This window comes from Talpa europaea, assembly GCF_964194135.1.
Source record: "Talpa europaea genome assembly, chromosome: 10".
Taxonomy (NCBI): Eukaryota; Metazoa; Chordata; class Mammalia; order Eulipotyphla; family Talpidae; genus Talpa; species Talpa europaea.
The window spans coordinates 61,816,104-61,834,279 of record NC_140077.1 but is presented as its reverse complement, the minus strand read 5'-3'; the positions used below and the strand labels follow the sequence as shown (position 1 = coordinate 61,834,279).

At 42.4% G+C, this 18,176-nt stretch overlaps 1 protein-coding gene across 1 annotated transcript in view; it reads right to left on the bottom strand.

Moving 5' to 3' along the window:
• Positions 1 to 1,254: 1,254 nt before the first annotated feature.
• Positions 1,255 to 18,176, bottom strand: part of IFIT3 (interferon induced protein with tetratricopeptide repeats 3) — a gene marked incomplete at its 3' end in the record, with an annotated part of 64,562 nt that continues 47,640 nt past the window's right edge. The window contains 2 exon segments of the mRNA XM_084245464.1: positions 1,255 to 1,380; positions 1,383 to 2,639. Of these exon segments, the coding sequence (XP_084101590.1) occupies positions 1,255 to 1,380; positions 1,383 to 2,639 (1,383 nt within the window).

Sequence of the window (18,176 nt, the reverse complement as noted above, 5' to 3'; positions counted from 1 at the left end):
ACACCTCTGGCCTACACGCCAGTTCTTGTATGCATAAATAAATAAAATAAATCTTTAAAAAAATAAATATTTTCATTTATCATGGAGAGTGAAGATCTTTGACCCTACAAGCAGCCTAGTACTGGTGCCCCTTATGCTCTGTTAGGGAGACAATTGTCCATGTCTTCCTGGCTGTACAGAAAATCTAGAGACCAGTAGCAACTGCTAACTGGGCATTGCGCTCAAGAGAGACACGTGGGCTGAATAAGAGTCATAGTTTCCATAGTTCATAGATACGACATGGGTTGAAGGCAGAATCAACCAGACTTTCCAGCAAACAGCACATGGAGTGTGAGAGGAAGGTGTTGGGAGACTACAGAGCAATGGGAAAGGCAGAGCTACCAAGAACTGAGAGGGGGGAGCCACACAAGAAATGTGTTTAGGGGGCACTCAATTTGCCCATATGTCCTGTCCCATCCATTAATGATTACACTATGGTTGGTTGTCTTAGTGAGATTCTGCCATCTCTGTAAATACCGGCAGTTTTTGGGACCACAGTTCTTCATTATAAAAGAAGCAGAAGTGCCAGAATGTAGGACACTCAATTCTTGGAAGCTTGAGGCTCCCATTTCTTTGGCTAAGCCTTGGAGTTATAGATGGGTTGGCTATGGAGTGAGAGTATTAGCTCCAAGGAGCTAAGGTGAATGTGAATTGGTGTAGTGATCACCCACTGTCCCTTGAAAAAGAAGTTTGGGGAATAAAAATTATTCTTAGTCACACATGCAAACCACACAATTACCTTTCTCCTGAGTTTCAATTTTAAAATTTATTGTAACATTATTATTGTTAAAGCACAGTATCACTATCAGGAATACATATCAATACATGGCTAATGTCAAGAGCAAGACATAAGGAATATTCCAGGGTTAGTCAATAGCTATTCATTCCTTCAGGAGGTCTTAAGGTCTAGAGAGTAATGCATGAGGGATGTGAGATTCTGTTGGTAAAGTCACCAGTTATGTCACTTGGCAAAAAGGACAGAAATGGGGGTATCTGGGGAACTAAGTGAAAAATGAAAACTGAGCAGTGTCAACTAGGCTCAGAGCACTGTTTCCTCGAGTAGTTAGAAGAACTACAGACTAGAGAACTGTGTGTGGTGAGTGTGGACAGGGAGAGGAACGCAAGAAAACAGCTTTCTAAAAAAAAAAGTACATTAAAGCAAAAGGCAAACTCAGACTGGGTAACTCCCGCCTTCCCATCCCGCCCTTATGGTCATCATTCCACGTTTCTCGGATACTCTGTTCCTCTCCTGCCTATGTTTTTCAGCTTAGGAGTCAGGGAGCTCTCTGTGTTTGGACCCAGTTCCTCACTGCCTTCTTCAAGCTCAGAAGAAGCTATGTTTGCAGGAACAAGCGGTCTATGCCTGAAGGGCTATTCTTTAGCAGGCGTCCCAGTTCCTTCTCGTAACATTTGGCTGCTTGCAGCAGATCTCCACTCATCTTGTGAATTAATCCTTGATGATACCAATAATTTGGTGCATTTTGTGGAACTTGACTTTCATCTATATTCTGTTGTTGGTATTTCCTATTTTCCTTTTCAAATGGCTTTTTGCTTGTGGGCAAACTCACTACATCTCTTCGGACAGCAGTGTCTTCAGACTCCCCATGATTCTCCTGAAAGTTGCAATAGCTCTCGCGGAGTTGTTTCTCTGTGTTGGGGACATCTTTACTGAAAGCTGTCTGATAATGTTCTTCTGTTTCTAGGAGCTCAGTGAGATCAGAAAATGAATACAGAGGACTTAGTCCCTTCTCAATAGCTTTATTCAAATAGGCTTTAGCATATTCCCTCAGTTCTTCAATCTTCTCTCTATTCCCATTGACTCCAGATTCTCCTGTATCTTGAACTTGTTTGACTTTTGCCGTGTAGCAGCATGCAATCTGGTAATACAGATAGCCATTATTTGGTGTGAATTCTATTGCCTTCAGAAAGAGTTCAATAGCTTTGTCTAGATTGCCTTTTATTTTGTAATATTTGGCTGCCTTACGAAGGACATCTGTTTGGCAAGGAGCTTTCTCCAAGGCTTTTTCAACCAACTGTTCCCCTTCAGATTCTTCATTCATTTGCAGCAGTTTCAGGGCTAAGAGGACTTTAATATACTGATTATCAGGACTCAGCTCAATGGCCTGCTTCAGAACATCGACAGAAAAGTACTTTTGTGGTTTCGTATCCAGACGGTATATAGCGATTGCTAGACCAGACGAGAATTCTGGGTTGTTGGGATTCTTTTCTAGTGCCTTCTCAAAACAGACCTTTGCTCTTTCATTTTGGTTTTCTCTGCACTTTAACCATGTCCACCCTTCCTCACATTCAAGCTCAGGACACTCAATACTATAAGGATTTGAAAACTTCTTACATACTTGTTTCACCTTGTCTATGTAAGTCTGAGCTTCTGAGAGTTTTCCCAGGTGATAGTAGACCCAGGCATAGTTTCCCCAGGTGACAAGACTTCTGATTTCTGCTTGGTTAGTGTGCTCCTGCTGGATGAACTTTTCAGCTTGCTGTAGGCATTCCAGGGCTGCCTCGTTTTGGCCCTTGCAGTGTTTTATGTAGGCCAACAGGTTGCACATTGTGGCTTTGAACTCAATATTTAAGGTGCTAATCTGGTCAAGCACTCGACTTTCCAGATCATCTGGGACACCATTTTCTTTAAATAAGTTCCATGTGAAATGGCATTTCAGTTGTGAGAGGACTTTCTCCAGAGAACTCTTGTTGTCCTCACTGTGGAGAAAATAAACATGGTCACTGTGATGTGTACTTGCCAAGCATTGCAGCAATGATGCAATTACAAGTTATTTTGAATGTCAGACTGACTGGGCCATGTGATTCCCAGATATATAGTTAAACATTTGTTCTGTACATAAGTCTCAGGATGTTTCCAAAAGGTATTAGCATTTGAATGCATGGACTGAATAATGTAGATCTCCCTCAGTAAATGATAGGCCTCATCCCACTTATTGAGAGCTTGAGTAGAACAAAAGGCAGACGAAAGATGAATTTTCTCTCTTGCCTGGTTGCTTGAGCTGGGAGACTGGTCCTTTTCTTGTGAGACTGGATTTTAAACCAACAACCTCTTCATTCTCAGGCCTTCCGATTCAGACTAGAACTTCGTCATTGACTTTCCTGGGTTCTCTATAAGCTTCCTACTGTTTCTCTGGAGAGCCCTGACTATTACACACAGTTTTTCTCAAACAGAAGAGGAGGTTCTTTACTCTGCCCCTTTGATTCATTTTCCTATAGGTAGGGTCTGTTCAAGAACTTACAAAACAGGTCGCTTGCACTATGTGAGTGAATGTGCAGAAGGTGAGGTGGGGGGAATAGGAAGAGAGAGGCTGACACAAGGAAATTTGGTCTCTCTTGTCCTACACAATTATTAACTCAGTTCTCTATATGCACACATTCTGGTAAGTTTCATTGAATCATTCAGTGACCTTTTAAAGGGTTATCTCTTTGTGTCACTTATTTTTTTTTTAGGGATACTAAGTAAAGTAAAGGTTATCCTGGCCTTCTCTGCTCCTGGAAGCTTAGAGTCTGGTTAGAAGGAGCCATGTGAGACATGAAAGCCCAGGGATATTTGCTACCATGCTACATGATTTAATCCTTGTCCCTTCATCTTCAATTATTTTAAGCAGTCTTCCAGACATAGACTAGATCCCCAGAGGCAATGAATTGGTTTTGAGAAACAAATAAACATTGACAGGTGTGTGTTTTGAGTTGGAAGATGCCAAGGGCTGTCATTTGCCCTTTTTAATGAAATAAATTACATAAGATCTAAAAGTTTATTCTCACATCTATATTTGCTTGGGGTTTGGGATATGTTTTACTGAGTTTGTGTTCCTTCTTTTTACCAGTAGTTTATTGGCATCATAAGATTGGGAAAAAATTCCCAAAATCATTAAATCCAGTGTTATCCATAATTTTGGATTTCACAGAGTAGTACAATTTAAAAAAAAAGTTATGACTGAAATAATATATTGCCAACTTATTTGCCACAAATTGACATGGAAGAACATTCATCCAAAAATGGCATCATCTATTCTTACCAATATTATATTAAAAAGGAGAAAAAGAGAAATGGGAAGCGCTTTCATGAGTTTGGTGACTATCTCTTTGTGTTTTTGCAAGATTGGAGTGGATGTGACAAAGGAGAGGATGTAGGCTTTGGTAAATCAGTAAGCCAGAAGAATCTTATCAAACTAAACCTTTAAGTACTTATTGATATAAATTTCATCCCTTCAAGGCGCAACATATTCCAAACCTGTCATATATAAGTTCAGAAGATGTTGATTACTCAAAGTGTAGGGCAAGTAGAAGAGGTCATTCAACGTTACTAAACCTATGAGCTAGCTCCCACTGGACATCTTAGAAACACTGTGTTTGCTAAGTGTTTGCTCAGCAATGCTAAGCTGGCCAACCTAATACATTTAGAGTAACACTGAACAATTTAGTAAGAAAATCAACTATGCATGTGACTTTATTATTATAAAAGTGATTGAAAATTGAAATTCAGGGGCCTCCCTGGTGGCACAGCGGTTGAGCGCTGGGTTGCGAAGCTGCCCGCGGCCTCTGCGGTGCCAGTTCGATCCCCAGCTGCTCCCCAGCCACCAGAGGAGGGTCCCACATGGCGCGCAGACCTCTCCTGCTGCCCGCTGCTCCCCTCAGCAGTGTACTTCGGTTCTTCTGCCTGCTCTGCTCCCCGCTCTGACTCTGGTGAATTCTCTCACCCTCCCGCACTTCTGACTGTACCCAGTGCATGTACAAACAAACAAACAAACAAATAAATAAAACATGCCTCTATAAAAAAAAAAAGAAAAGAAAATTGAAATTCAGGTCTCCTGATTTTTCCTAAGCCTTCCCCTTAAAACCCATTGGATTGGTATTAGATTCTTGATGTCTCCTAGAAGTAAGATTTTGAGCAAAATATTTTAGACTGGGAGTTCTGAGACCAGATAATAAGAAATATGAATCCAAAACCACCAGTGTCCAGGAGGTTTTGATGGATAAATTGCTTGCAAATCCAGTATAAAGGTTAAAGACAAAACTTAAAAAAAAAAAAAGACTATACTTACACCAGTTTGTTAGTAGATAAATAAGATGAAAATATAAATTTCAACATCAAAAATATTAAATATGTTGAAGGAATAAAAATGGTTGATCTTTAGTATGCACTAGAACTAAAGTTTTTAATCAGTTTAAAAAATGTTACAAAACGAACAACAACAAAACCCCAGTAAATTTATAAATGATAAGGAAACAGGAATCTAAGCATGCCACTACAAAAAATCATCAAATCACAAAGCATGTGAACAAGAGAAGTAGAACAGAGCAAAGGAATTACAAAATAACCAGAATACAATAAACAAAATGACAATGGTCAGTCCATAACTACCAATAATTACTTTATATGAAAATAAATAAAATTCCTCAATCCAAAAACACAGAGAGAATGAATGTGTAAAGAATAAGATCTAGGGCCTCCCCGATGGTGCAGGAGTTGAGCACTAGGTTGCGAAGCTGCCCGCAGCCTCTGCAGCACTGGTTCGATCCCCAGCTACCGGGCAAGGGTCCCGCATGGCGCAAAGACCTCTCCTGCTGCCCGCTGCTCCCCTCAGCAGTGTACTTTGTCAGTCTACTGCTCTGCTCTCGGCTCTGGCTCTGGTGAATTCTCTCACCCTCCGGCGCTTCTGACTGTACCCAGTGCTTGTATAAATAAATAAAATAAATCTTAAAAAAAAAAAAAAAAGTGCACAAGGAATGTTATCCAGGACAAACCATGTGTTAAACCATGAAAAAAGTCTTAATAAAGTCAAGAAGATTCAAATTACATCAAGTATCTTTTCTAACCGAAATGTTGTGACTCTAAAAATCAATTCCTAATGAAAACTGCAAGATTCGTAATATATGTAAATTATTTTTTAAAAGATTTTATTTATTTATTTGTTTGTTTGTTTGTTTATTTATTTATGCAAGCACTGGGTACAGTCAGAAGCGCGGGAGGGTGAGAGAATTCACCAGAGCCAGAGTGGGGAGCAGAACCGGTAGAAGGACCAAAGTACACTGCTGAGGGGAGCAGCGGGCGGCAGGAGAGGTCTGCGCGCCATGCGGGACCCCCCTCCAGTGGCCGGGGAGCAGCCTGGGATCGAACCAGCGCTGCAGAGGTTGCGAGCAGCTTTGCAACCCAGTGCTCAACCGCTGCGCCACCAGGGAGGCCCAATATATATAAATTAAACAACATGTATTGACTAACCAGTGGGTCAAAGAATAGCTCAAAAGAGAAATAAAAAATATATCTTGAGACAAATGAAAATGGAAATAAACATCTACCAAAACTTGTAGGATGTGACTAACGTAGTTCTATGAGGGCCATTTGTAGTGATAAAATGCCTACTTTAGGAAAAAAGAAAGATCTCAAATCAGAAGCTCAAACTAAGTTCAAAGTGGGTAGGAGTTAGGAAACAACAAAGATCTGAGTGAAAGTAAATTGAAATTAAAAAGAAAATAAAACTGATTAAACAAAAGTTTTTTTAAAAGATAAATAATTTACAAACTTTTAGCTAGACTCACCAAGAAAGAGTTCAAATAAGTAAAATTAGAACTAAAAGAAGAGAAATTATAGCTGATACCACAGAAATATAAGGAAACACCACTATGAACAACTATATATCGATACATTGACAATGTAGAAGAAAGGGATAAATTCCTAGAAATGCACACCTACCAAGACTGAATCATGAAGAAATAGAAAATCTGAACAGACCTATTACTAAGAAGGAGACTAAATAAATATTCAAAATCCTTTCAAAAGATGTAAGTCTAGGGCCAGATATCTTTCCTGGTGGAGTAGCAAACATTTAGTGAATTAATATAAATTCTTTTCAAAACTCTTTCAAGAACAGAAGAGATGGTAATACTTCCAAAAATAATATTATGAAGCCAAAGTTATGCTAATAGCAAAATCTGACGAGGATTCTATAAGGAGAGAAAATTCAGTAAAGTTGCAGGATACAAAATTTACCCCATGTGATTTTGAAAGTTACTCTAAATACTCTTTACAAATTCTGAACATCACTTATTATATGGAAATGCAAATTAAAACCACAATGAAATATTATCTCAACCCTGTGAGACTGGCCTATATCCTATATTGAAAAGAATGGCAACTACAACTGTTGGTGAAGGTATGGAAATGAAGGGACATTCATTCCTTGTGGGTGGGAATGTAAATTGGTGCAGCCCCTGTGGAAAATGGTGTGGAAATTTCTTAAAAAACTAAAACTAGAGGGCCTCCTGTAGTGGCGCAGCGGTTGAGCCCTGGGCTGCGAGGCTGCCCGCAGCCTCTGCAGCGCTGGTTCGATCCCCAGCCGCCAGCTAGGGTCCCACAAAAAACAAACAACCCACCCAAAAAACTAAAAATAGAAAACCATGTAATTCAACAATACCACTCCTAGGTGTTTATCTGAAAAATATGAAAACGCTAATATGAAAAAGATTTACATACCCCTGTGTTCATAGTAGCATTTTCCACAATAGTCAAGACATGGAATCAATCTAAATGCCCATTGACTGATGTCTGGACAAACAAATTGTGATATATAAACTCAATAGGTTACGACTCAGTTTTTATAAAAAAGATGAAATAGTGCCTTTGGGGCAACATGGATGGACCTTGAAGCGATTATGCTAAGTGAAATAAATCAGAAAGTGAAAGACTACTACTGGATGGTTTCTCTTATTTGTGGACTATGTATAACCAAAGCAAACAAACCTGTAAAACACAACGAAAACTGTGGTGGTTAAAGCAAAGAAGGTGGTGGTGTGGGGGTGGGGGTGTGGGAGGGGATGAAGGGTGGGGTGTGGGAGGATGTGCAAGGGGATGGGGTAGGAGTTGAGGGGGCGGGAGTGGAGTGAGGGGTGGTGGTGGGTGAGGGTGTAGTGGGGGGTAGGGATGGAGTGGGAGTGGGTTGGAGTGGGTGGTGGTGTGAAACAGGGGCAATGTGAAATGTAGCAGACCATGCAAGGCCTAAGCTTGAGCCATCTCAGGAGGATAAATTAGGACTGTGGGAAAATTCCACTCCAAAACAATAGAGGCTGGGTTTCGTCAGAAAAACAAGATGTATGTATCCTTTGTAGGGGAAACCCAGCATCTGGTGAAAGGCTTCACTGTTTGCAACTGCCTGTTTTTTGCTTCTGTACTCTTGCTTGCTTTGGTGCCTGCAAACTCCTGGTTACAGTTTTCAGTTTTAAAAACCCTGTCACCCTCTGCTGGGGGCAGCTCCCAACCCGAGGGACAGGAGCTGGCTGGCTAATAAAGGCTTTTTCTAAATCTGATTCAGATGTGGGTCTGTGTCTAGGGGGATTCTCTACAACAGTGGTAAGCTTTGGTGGAGAGTGAAACAGGGAATGAATGTGCTTCCTACTGGAGACTTGGTATCTAGTAGCAAACTCTGGTTAAAACATGGGGAGTTGAACGCTATTTTTACCTAGAGAGTCAGTATCTAGTGAAAACAGTGAGTGGTGAGTTCCCTCTGCTTAAGGAGAGATTTCTCTTGACCTCAAGCTGCAGTCCCGAGGTTTTGCTGACCAAAGCAGAGAAAACAAGAACTGCTAGTCCTTAGGAAATCCCTAGATCAACCTACTTTCCTCCTTCTCACGCTCCCTTGTCTTGGTGGTAACAGCCTGTTGACACTGCACACACATCCCTGGCAAAAACCATTACTAGAGTAGTATCTTGAAATTTTCAAGACCCCTGCACAATAGATAAGAGTAAGCGTTTCCAGAGAAGTTTCTGGGATGCTTGTGCCACAATTGCTTTCTTTTTGTCCCAGTCAATTACATAAAGGCGAGTGAAACGCAAGTGGATAGTGTCTAAAGTCAGCATAAGCCTGAAAGAAATAAGGGAGGCTCCAGAGATAAGCACAGCAAATTATTTTTTAGTTTTTTAAAAAGATTTATTTTTATTTATTTATGCGTACAGGAACTGGGGTATAGAGCAGAGGTGTGGTAGGGGGATGGTGGGAGGATTCACCAGAGACAGAGTGGGGAGCAGAATGGGCAGATCTACCTAAATACACTGCGGAGGGGAGTCAGAAGAGGTCTGCTAGGGCAGCAAATTCTAAGAAGGACTATCAGGACATTTCTGGACAAGGATGATAAAGATAAGGGACTCAAGATAAGGGCTGGGATGCAGGAGGTCATTCTCAGCAGAGGCAGAGTGAGTGAGACCGCTGAGAACTAACCAATCACAAAGAGACCGAATAATGAGGGAAAGAAGGTGAATATTACCCGAGGCAGGAATCTGCTCTGGCTTCTTTACTCTTCCCTGGCCTGTTTCCACAGGCCTGGGAGTCCACTTTGTTTCTGTTCCTTCGTTCCTTAATAAACTTTTCCTTACATCTATTTTGCTAAACAAATCTACCTTTTTTCGCTTGCTTTCTTGCGCACCGGTGAAGTTCCTGCTGCGGATTTGTGAGACACCAGCCCTGGGTGGTCTAGTGGCTGGGACTCAGCGCTGCCCCTGCAGCCTGGGATCCCTTCCTGGCTGGGAAACTAGGCCTGAAAACCTGAAATTATGGTGACAAAGGGACAGACAGACCACATGTCCACTTAATTGATCAGAATAGCTACAACCCAAGGAGTCCATTGCTTCAAAATGTGAGCCAAGGAATTTTCCAAAGCAGTGCTTCTTCACTTTCATGAGCACATGGACCTAACCATGTGGGAATCTTGTTAAAATGCAGATCTGACCATGATGCAATTTTATTTATTTTAAAGATTTATTTATTTATTTATACAAGCACTGGGTACAGTCAGAAGCACGGGAGGAGCACTGTTTACAATAGCTAAGCTTTGGAAACAGCCCAAATGCCCAAAAATAGATGACTGGATCAAGAAGATGTGGTACATATATACCGTGGAATATTACTCAGCATTCAAAAAAGATAAACACATGCAATTTGCAGCAACATGGATGACGCTGGAAGGGATCATGCTCAGTGAAATAAGCCAAAAAGAAAAAGAAAAATACCGGATGGTCTCACTCATAGCAGGAATCTAGAAAACTTAAATAAGGGACCAGGAAAATGAATAACTATAAGAAAGTGAAAATCAAAATCAACAAAAACTATGAACCAGAGACACTTTTTGGGGGGTGGGGGGCGGGAGGGGAGGGATTGGGGTCAGAATGGGGGGATTGCAATTGTATGGGGAATATAAAAATAAAATTTATTAATTAAAAAAATAAAAAAGAAGCACGGGAGGGTGAGAGGATTCACCAGAGCCAGAGCGGGGAGCAGAACAGGCAGATGGACCGAAATACACTGCTGAGGGGAGCAGCGGGCACGGCAGGAGAGGTCTGCGATCTCTGTGGGGCACTCACTGGTGGCCGGGGATTGAACTGGTGCTGCAGAGGCTGCGGGCAGCTTCGCAGCCCAGCACTCAACCACTGCGCCACCGGGGAGGTCCATGATGTCATTTTATAATGATGCATACCTGAAACCTATCCAATATTATAAAGCAATGTTAATTCAATTTAAAAAGCTGCATATTGGATTCAGTAGTTCTGGGAGGCTGCCTTTCTAACACCTTCTCAGGTGAGGTTGGATCGAACCACAGTGAGTATGAAGACTCTGGTAAGACTTCACTTCATGGCAGTGATTTTCTCAAGGCCACTTTCTCATCCCTAAAATATCCCTTGAACAGTCAAGCGTTGCTTTATGTTAACATCTCCACACACTTTGGGGTTCTTCTACTCACATGTACACACATCCAATGCAGGAAACAATTAGTATACATATGAAATATTTCTGGTCCCCTTTTAATATGCATTTTTCTCCTGAACCTTATTTCTGATCTACTCAGTCAGGATTTCAGAGTGCAAGACACAGGAATTTTCACAATGATAGATCACTTAGGTTGGGGGTGATAGAGGGTATCTGCAACATAGTTTGGGAGATTCTGCACCTCTTTCCCCTGCTCACAGTTCAAATGGGATATCTAGCAGGTAAGTAACAATATTCAAGTATTTATCCCCAAATCTGAAAAGGCAAATTTCAAGGAAAAACCCTCATTGTGAAATGGAGTTTTGCAATGCTGGGTTAATCATGAGGACATTTGTGAAGAAGGAAGCATGCTTTCAAAATAACCACAGGGAAATTCACAATGCCCTGATGTAACCTTTTCAAATATAAGAAACAACAACAAAAAAAGGGAACAGAACCTGGTCAACTTCCTCCAGGCCCCAGCTCTTGTTGACCAGGTTTTGCTTGCAAAGTTTTGAGCATACCTCCTCCCCACCTCCCCAGTAAGCTCCTTTCTCTCCCCCAGCTCCCAGTTGCCAGTTCAGCTGGGATCCCTTCCCTCTGGGTCCTCACACTGTCTGACTCTGTAAATGAGAAAGAGTCACGGAAATAAAAATGCATGAATTGGTAGGAACGATTTATCATTGAATTAGATAAATATATATTTGATTTGAAAGCATGCAACAAACGAGTCAGTCTAATTGGGGATATTGTACTCAGAAATTCTCAGCCTCTTATTTGAGAAACAGGAATGAATTACTTTGTGAGCTGTTTCTCTATAATTCTGAAAGGCTGTGGTTTAGGCAGATTTTATTTTCTGCTTGTGGATCAATAGAAAATGCTGAACAGGTTTCCACCCAGGATGCTAGCTAGCTCTTAGGTATGTGCTTTAAAAAAAGAGAGAAAGAAAAAGAAACTGATAGAGTGCTATTAAGATTTTTGTGGAGAAATGGAAAATGGTTCTCCCTGGGGTTCCTTTAATTGGGAAGGAAGGAAAAGGAATTCTTTCCAGCCCATTCTAAGGGTGGGAGAATGAGTTTCAGGAAATAGTTCTCTGGGGCCTCCCTGGAGGCGCAAGGGGTTAAGATGCAACCTATGAAGCTAACTGCAGCCACTGCAGCACAAGTTTGATCCCCAGCCAGGGAGCTACCCACATGGCACAGCAGACCTCTCCTGACTTGCCCCTGCTCCCCTCAGTCCTGTGTTTCCATTATCTACTGTTCTGTTCCCCACTCTGTCTCTGGTGAATCCTCTCAACCCCTGCACCTCTGGCCTGTACCCCAGTTCTTGTATGCATGAATAAATTTTTTTTTTAAAGAAATAGTTCTCCTATATCCACTTTTGCCTTCACTTACACTGTGACTCTGGCACTGTAAGGAGAGGGTCACCACCAGAGTGGTCTTCACTCTCCAAACAGAGCCCTCAGAGTCTTATCGTAATAGTCCTCTCCCTTCTCTCTAAACCGTGAGCATAGTGAACATAATGCAACCATTTTGGTCTTTTTGCATGGAGCCAGAAGGTTCTCAGTGCCTCAGTGGTAGGGACCCATTTCTGACGCTTGCTCTTTGTGTGACCACTTGAGCAAGACTTTTGCCCTTCTTTTATTTATTCATTCATTCATTCATTCATTCATTTATTTATTTAATGCAAGCACTGGGTACTATCAGAAGCTTGGGAGGGTGAGAGAATTCACCAGAGCTAGAGCCGGGAACAGAACAGGCAGACTGACGAAATACACTCCTGAGGGGAGCAGTGGGCACGGCAGGAGAGGTCTGCGCGCCATGTGGGGCCCTCGCCAGTGGCTGGGGATCGAACCAGCGCTGCAGAGGCTGTGGGCAGCTTCGCAGCCCAGCGCTCAACCATTGCACCACCAGGGGAGGCCCTAGACTTTTGCCCTTCTAAGTCCCATTTTGCTGATCAAGAATTTGAGGTGATGCACACCTATGTTTATTGCAGCACTATTTACAATCGGTAAGCTATGGAAACAACCCAAATGCCCAAAAATAGATGACTGGATCAAGAAGATGTGGTATATATACACTATAGAATATTACTCAGCAATCTAAAAAGATAAACTCATTCCATTTACAGCAACGTGGATGGAGCTAGAAGGGATTATGCTCAGAGAAATAAGCCAGAAAGAAAAAGAAAAATATCGGATGGTTTCACTTATAGGAGGAATGTAGAGGATCCAAATAAGGGATCAGGAAACAAAAAGTAATCATAATAAAATCAAAATCAAAATCAATAAGCAACTATAAGCCAGAGACATTCTGCAAAGAGGGAGAAGGAAGCAGGATCAAAACAGGGGTGGGAAGAGCACAAGGGACTATGGTGATGGTACACAGGTGAATGGGTGTTGGGAATTTCACAGGGACTATAACCAAAATGAAAATGCATACATTGTACTAAAATGAAAAATGATGTAAAATATATAAAATAAAATAATAAAAAAAGAATTTGAGGTGAATAAAAAAATGAATAATCCTTCCTAAGATTAATGTGAAGGTGAGGTGAGAATGCAGGTAAGAACTTGGATCTCGGCCAGCTGGTGAAAATCCCACATGGTGCTGCAGACCTCTCTGGTCTTTCCCGCTCCTCCCTCAGCAGTGTATTTCAGTCAGTTTGCCTGTTCTGGTGAATCCTCTCACCCTCCTGCGCCTCTGGCCTGTACCCCAGTTCTTCTATGCATGAATAAATAAATCTTAGCAAAAAAAAGAACTTAACAGAGTACACTGCCAACTACTGATCACATAGAAACTGTTATTTATATCTGATCACATAGAGACTGTTATTTATATTGTAGGTGAATTTTGAATATCTGAAGGGGGAGGCAGAGTTCCTCCATCAGCGGGCAGTTGCCAGGCATTTTCCCAGATGGTATTTCTCTTTGGTAATTTTTAGCACTGCTGGGGAGGAGCAGCCCAGGGTGCTTGTGTCCCTACAGCTGGTGGGAATAGGTATCATGTGGAGTTTAGTTCAGCATAGACCAGAGACTACAGTCCAGAGAAAAGGGTCTGTGGCCTTGCATATCAGTGGCACTTGACATACACTCAAGCATGGACCATTGTAAAAGCTTTCAGCAGGCAAATTACCAAAGCTTGGACTGGAAAGAGCCTGGATTTCTGGTCAACCTCATTTATGCACAGTTAACACCACTTACAACCAGGACTCCGACAGGGAAAAGGGTAACCTGAGGTACTTGACAGTGAATTCCTTTCACTCACCACCTCCCCAGACATAACCCTGCAAAGCATTTGAGAATGCTTCATTTCCTTACTCCTGGGGTCTTCTTTTCCTTTCTTTATGAAGGATAATAGTGATGGAAGTTAAGAGTAGAAAATATGGAAAGGAGGCACTACAAGACCAGAAACCGACTTTCACAAGGCCAGAAGCTGCAGGTGGGGGTAGAAGTGATTAAGGTGGTCATTAAACCACCTATAGAAATGAAAAATCCTTAGGTGCCAACAGCTATGGCAAGTGTCAGACTACTATAGCGAGTATCACAGAGCTGCAGAGCAGAGGTGGGGATATGGAGATGGGGGAGGGGCGTTATAGAGAATCACTGGTCCTTACATATCAACATAGTCACACCCTAGAACTAATTAGGTTAACAAAAGTTAACTCCACAAAGGAATGAGCCCCTCCCAAAGAGAAGACTTTTATCAGTGCAATTTCTTCACTGGCAAGGGGCAGCAGCCCTTCTGCCCACCTGTGACCATGCTGGTGCTTCCCTTCACTGATCTCTTCCCTTTGCAAGGCAGCAGAGGCAGCTCTCCTCCTAAGGCTGCCCACCTGTGACTATGCAGAACTTTCTTTTACTGAACCTGTCCCTTTTCAGGGGCAACTCTTTCTGCCCACTTGTGTCTGTGCAAGCGTCCTTTATTCTTCTCCCTCTTTTACTAAAGAGCCTACGCTTTTGGATTTAACTGTCTCACTGTGTGGGGCTGAAAGGGGAACTCTGGAGAAACTTTTCCCAGTGTTTAACCAACACCTCTCCAAGACCTTCAAATAGGATCCCCCTTCCTTAAGCTTTTCACCCCTCTGTCTCTCCCTATAGGTGTTTGGTGGGAAAGGCATGTTTTTCTCCCTGTGCTCCCTTTTCTGAGACTCTGATGGAAGAACTCTAACAGGTCTGTATGCAATAATGAAGTTTACAAAGATTATCTTTAATGTACATTAAAATGCACCCAATTTTATTGTACAGATTCTTGAGTTTTGACAAATGTTCAGGCAAAACACCCCCTATCTCCTACAGACAATTTGTATCATCCCCAAGCTTTTCCCTGTGCTCCTTTCTCTCTAGTCAGTCACAACCTCACTCCCAAGCACTCCTAGCAACCATTGCTCTGCTTTCTGGAGACCCCATCAGTGTTATAAAAGAGATCAGGTCATCATGTTTTGAAGAGGAATGTTCTGCTGCTCATCACCTCTCATGAGAACAATAAAAATAAACTAAGTTTTGGTTTTAGTTTTCATTTAAGAAATGGAAAAATGCCCATCTATAAGAATTGTTTCCTCCAACTTCCCACTGTAAAGTGATCAGATGTTTCAGAGCAAAATCCCCTTCAATGTGAATTAAGTTTGATTACCAATTCCATCTTTAATAATCCATGCTGAAAAATTGCTTCCTTTTAAAATTATGAGAAGTAAACCTCCTGTTCTTTCAAGCAAAACAAGGACAGAGCACATAAAGGGTCATTTCCTTGGGTCGATCTTTGAATCACAAAGTGGTATCCCTTCTGCCAGGTCTCTTTTACCCCATTTCCTGGCTCTAGGCACCATTCAGTGATGAGTATTAGTAGCTTAGAACTTGTTACACCAGTTTAGAACTTTCCTGTATCTGTTTGGCATTTTTCCAGCCAACCCTATATGACTAGGAAAGTGAAGGTTCCAGAAAAAGTCATAGAAATAGACAGAGGCAGATAGAGGCAAGTTAAGACAATAATTAACAGGACAACTCAAGAACTAGCTTGCAACCCAGGAGCTGCCTTACAATTTGCATTCAAGGTGAAAGCATGCTTATGCATTCTTTTCTCACTGACCTCATGATGGCAGTCTGCTTCCCTGCTGTTCTCAAAAGCTGGTGTCCAAGATGACTTGTTCTTCAGAAATCTTCCTAGTCTGCCTGAAGTAAATGCTGAAGGAGCTTTATAAAGGCAAGGTATATGTGGGTGTGGGGGTGTAGCTGCATCAGCTGATGCTCTTCCTCAAGCTTCTGAGTAGATGCTTGTCCAACTAGAGAGAAGAAATGGAAAGTGAAACTGACTAAAAGCAAGAGCAGTAAATGAAAACTTAAGGCTGGGATCTGGGCCTGAGTCCAAGTCTAACAGGTGGATCCCCAGGGAAAGCCAAGATTCCAGGTTCCCTGCCCCATCCAAGGGAGGGTGGAACTGAGCAGGGAGGAGGAGCAGCTGAAGAGGAGACTGAAGAAGGAAGAAAGAAGGATGGAGAGAAGAAGGAGACCTGGAGGAGGCACCTGGAGCAGAGAGACATGTGAAGAAGCTGTGCTTGATTCTTGGCCTTGTACTTGTACCAGGGACTTGGGGGACATGGAAAAAGACATTTGAAACAGATGTGGGTGAGAGGCCCATGGGAATGTTAACAATGGCAGCATTTATCTTGATTTTGATTTTGCTCTTTTTCTTCCAGACTCATCTGGCCCCTTCTGCCCCTTTCCTAAGGTTCCTCACCAGGAGGTGCCTTAGAATTGTGGACCTGATTTGAGCCCTGTTTTGAGCCTGTATGGCTGGGCATTTACCCACGAGGGAATGGGTAACACAGTGATAAAAGGACATGTCTCTCTTCCTACCCCACCAGATAAGCATTGCTGCTTATTTACCCTCCCTTATTTAACAACCGTGCCTTGTTTAACATACTTGTTTTCTGATGTTTGAAAGAATAATCCTGTGACCAGGAAAGGATGTTCCGAGCAAACTCCACACAGGTTTTGTAGACTCTACCCCCACTCCAGACCAAGGCCATCAAGACACCCAGAACTACAAATCCCATCATCACTGAAGGGAGGGTTGCTGGGCCTGAGGGTGGAGTTAAGCAGCCAGGTTTGGTATAAAAGCAGATATGTAGGCCTTGGGGGGGGTCTTTTTCTTTTTTTCCCTATATTGAGGAATCTCTCCAGATTGCCTCCTGCATGGGACAGAAATTGTGGTATATCCTAATCTCTCAAAATGGAATTTAGAAGAGGAAAGGGAATAGAGATGCATGTACAGGATGTTAACAAGATAGAGGAGGGAGAAGGGCAGCAGCCCCACATGTCAGTGGTGGGCAGGTGTTGTGTGCATGAGGGTGAGGGTTGGGGGTGCAGGGACAAGCTGAATATAGAAGAAACCATGTTTGCTGTGATCACTGGTTATGGCCAGTCAGGTTTAGGTGGAGCCGGTTCATCCACTGGAATATTGTTTGCCAACGGGTGAGGGAAAGACTTCAGATACAGCATAATTTCAGAAAAGCCACAGCCATAATTATGTTTCAGAACATAATTTATGTTCCATCACATTGGTTTTATTAATTACATCTATGACATTTAAAAAAAAATGTGTACCAGGGCCTCCCCCGTGGCGCAGCGGTTGAGAGCTGGGTTGTGAAGCGGCCCCCAACCTCTCCAGCGCTGGTTCAATCCCGGGCCTCCGGGAGAGGGTCCCACATGGCGCGCAGACCTCTCCTGCCGCCCGCTGCTCCCCTCAGCAGTGTACTTCGGTCCTTCTGCCTGCTCTGCTCCCCGCTCTGGCTCTGGTGAATTCTCTCACCCTCCCGCACTTCTGACTGTACTCAGTGCTTGTATAAATAAATAAATAAATCTTAAAAAAAAAAAAAAAAAAGCTCATTAGGATTTAAAAAAAAAAAAAATGTGTACCATGAAACTGATGATCTCAGTACACAAAACACTAATGTGGAAACCAGAGATACAGTAATTGGAGGATGCTTGAGTTTAATTGATTTGATTGCTTAAAGAAAATGTTCATGTATATGTAAATTTATTGAAACATAGCAACATATATTATAGCAATGCATTTGTTTAAAGTGTATATGGATTTGATACATTCATATATTAGAATATGATTGTTGGGCCTCCCCTGGTGGTGCAGCGGTTGAGCGTTGGGCTGCGAAGCTGCCCGCAACCTCTGCAGAGCCGGTTTGATCCCCGGCCACCGGTGAGGGGCCCACATGGCGTGACAGATCTCTCCTGCCACACCCACTGCTCCCCTCAGCAGTGTACTTCGTCAGTCTGCCTGCTCTGCTCCCCACTCTGGCTCTGGTGAATTCTCTCACCCTCCCGCGCTTCTGACTGTACCCAGTGCTTGTATAAATAAATAAATAAATCTT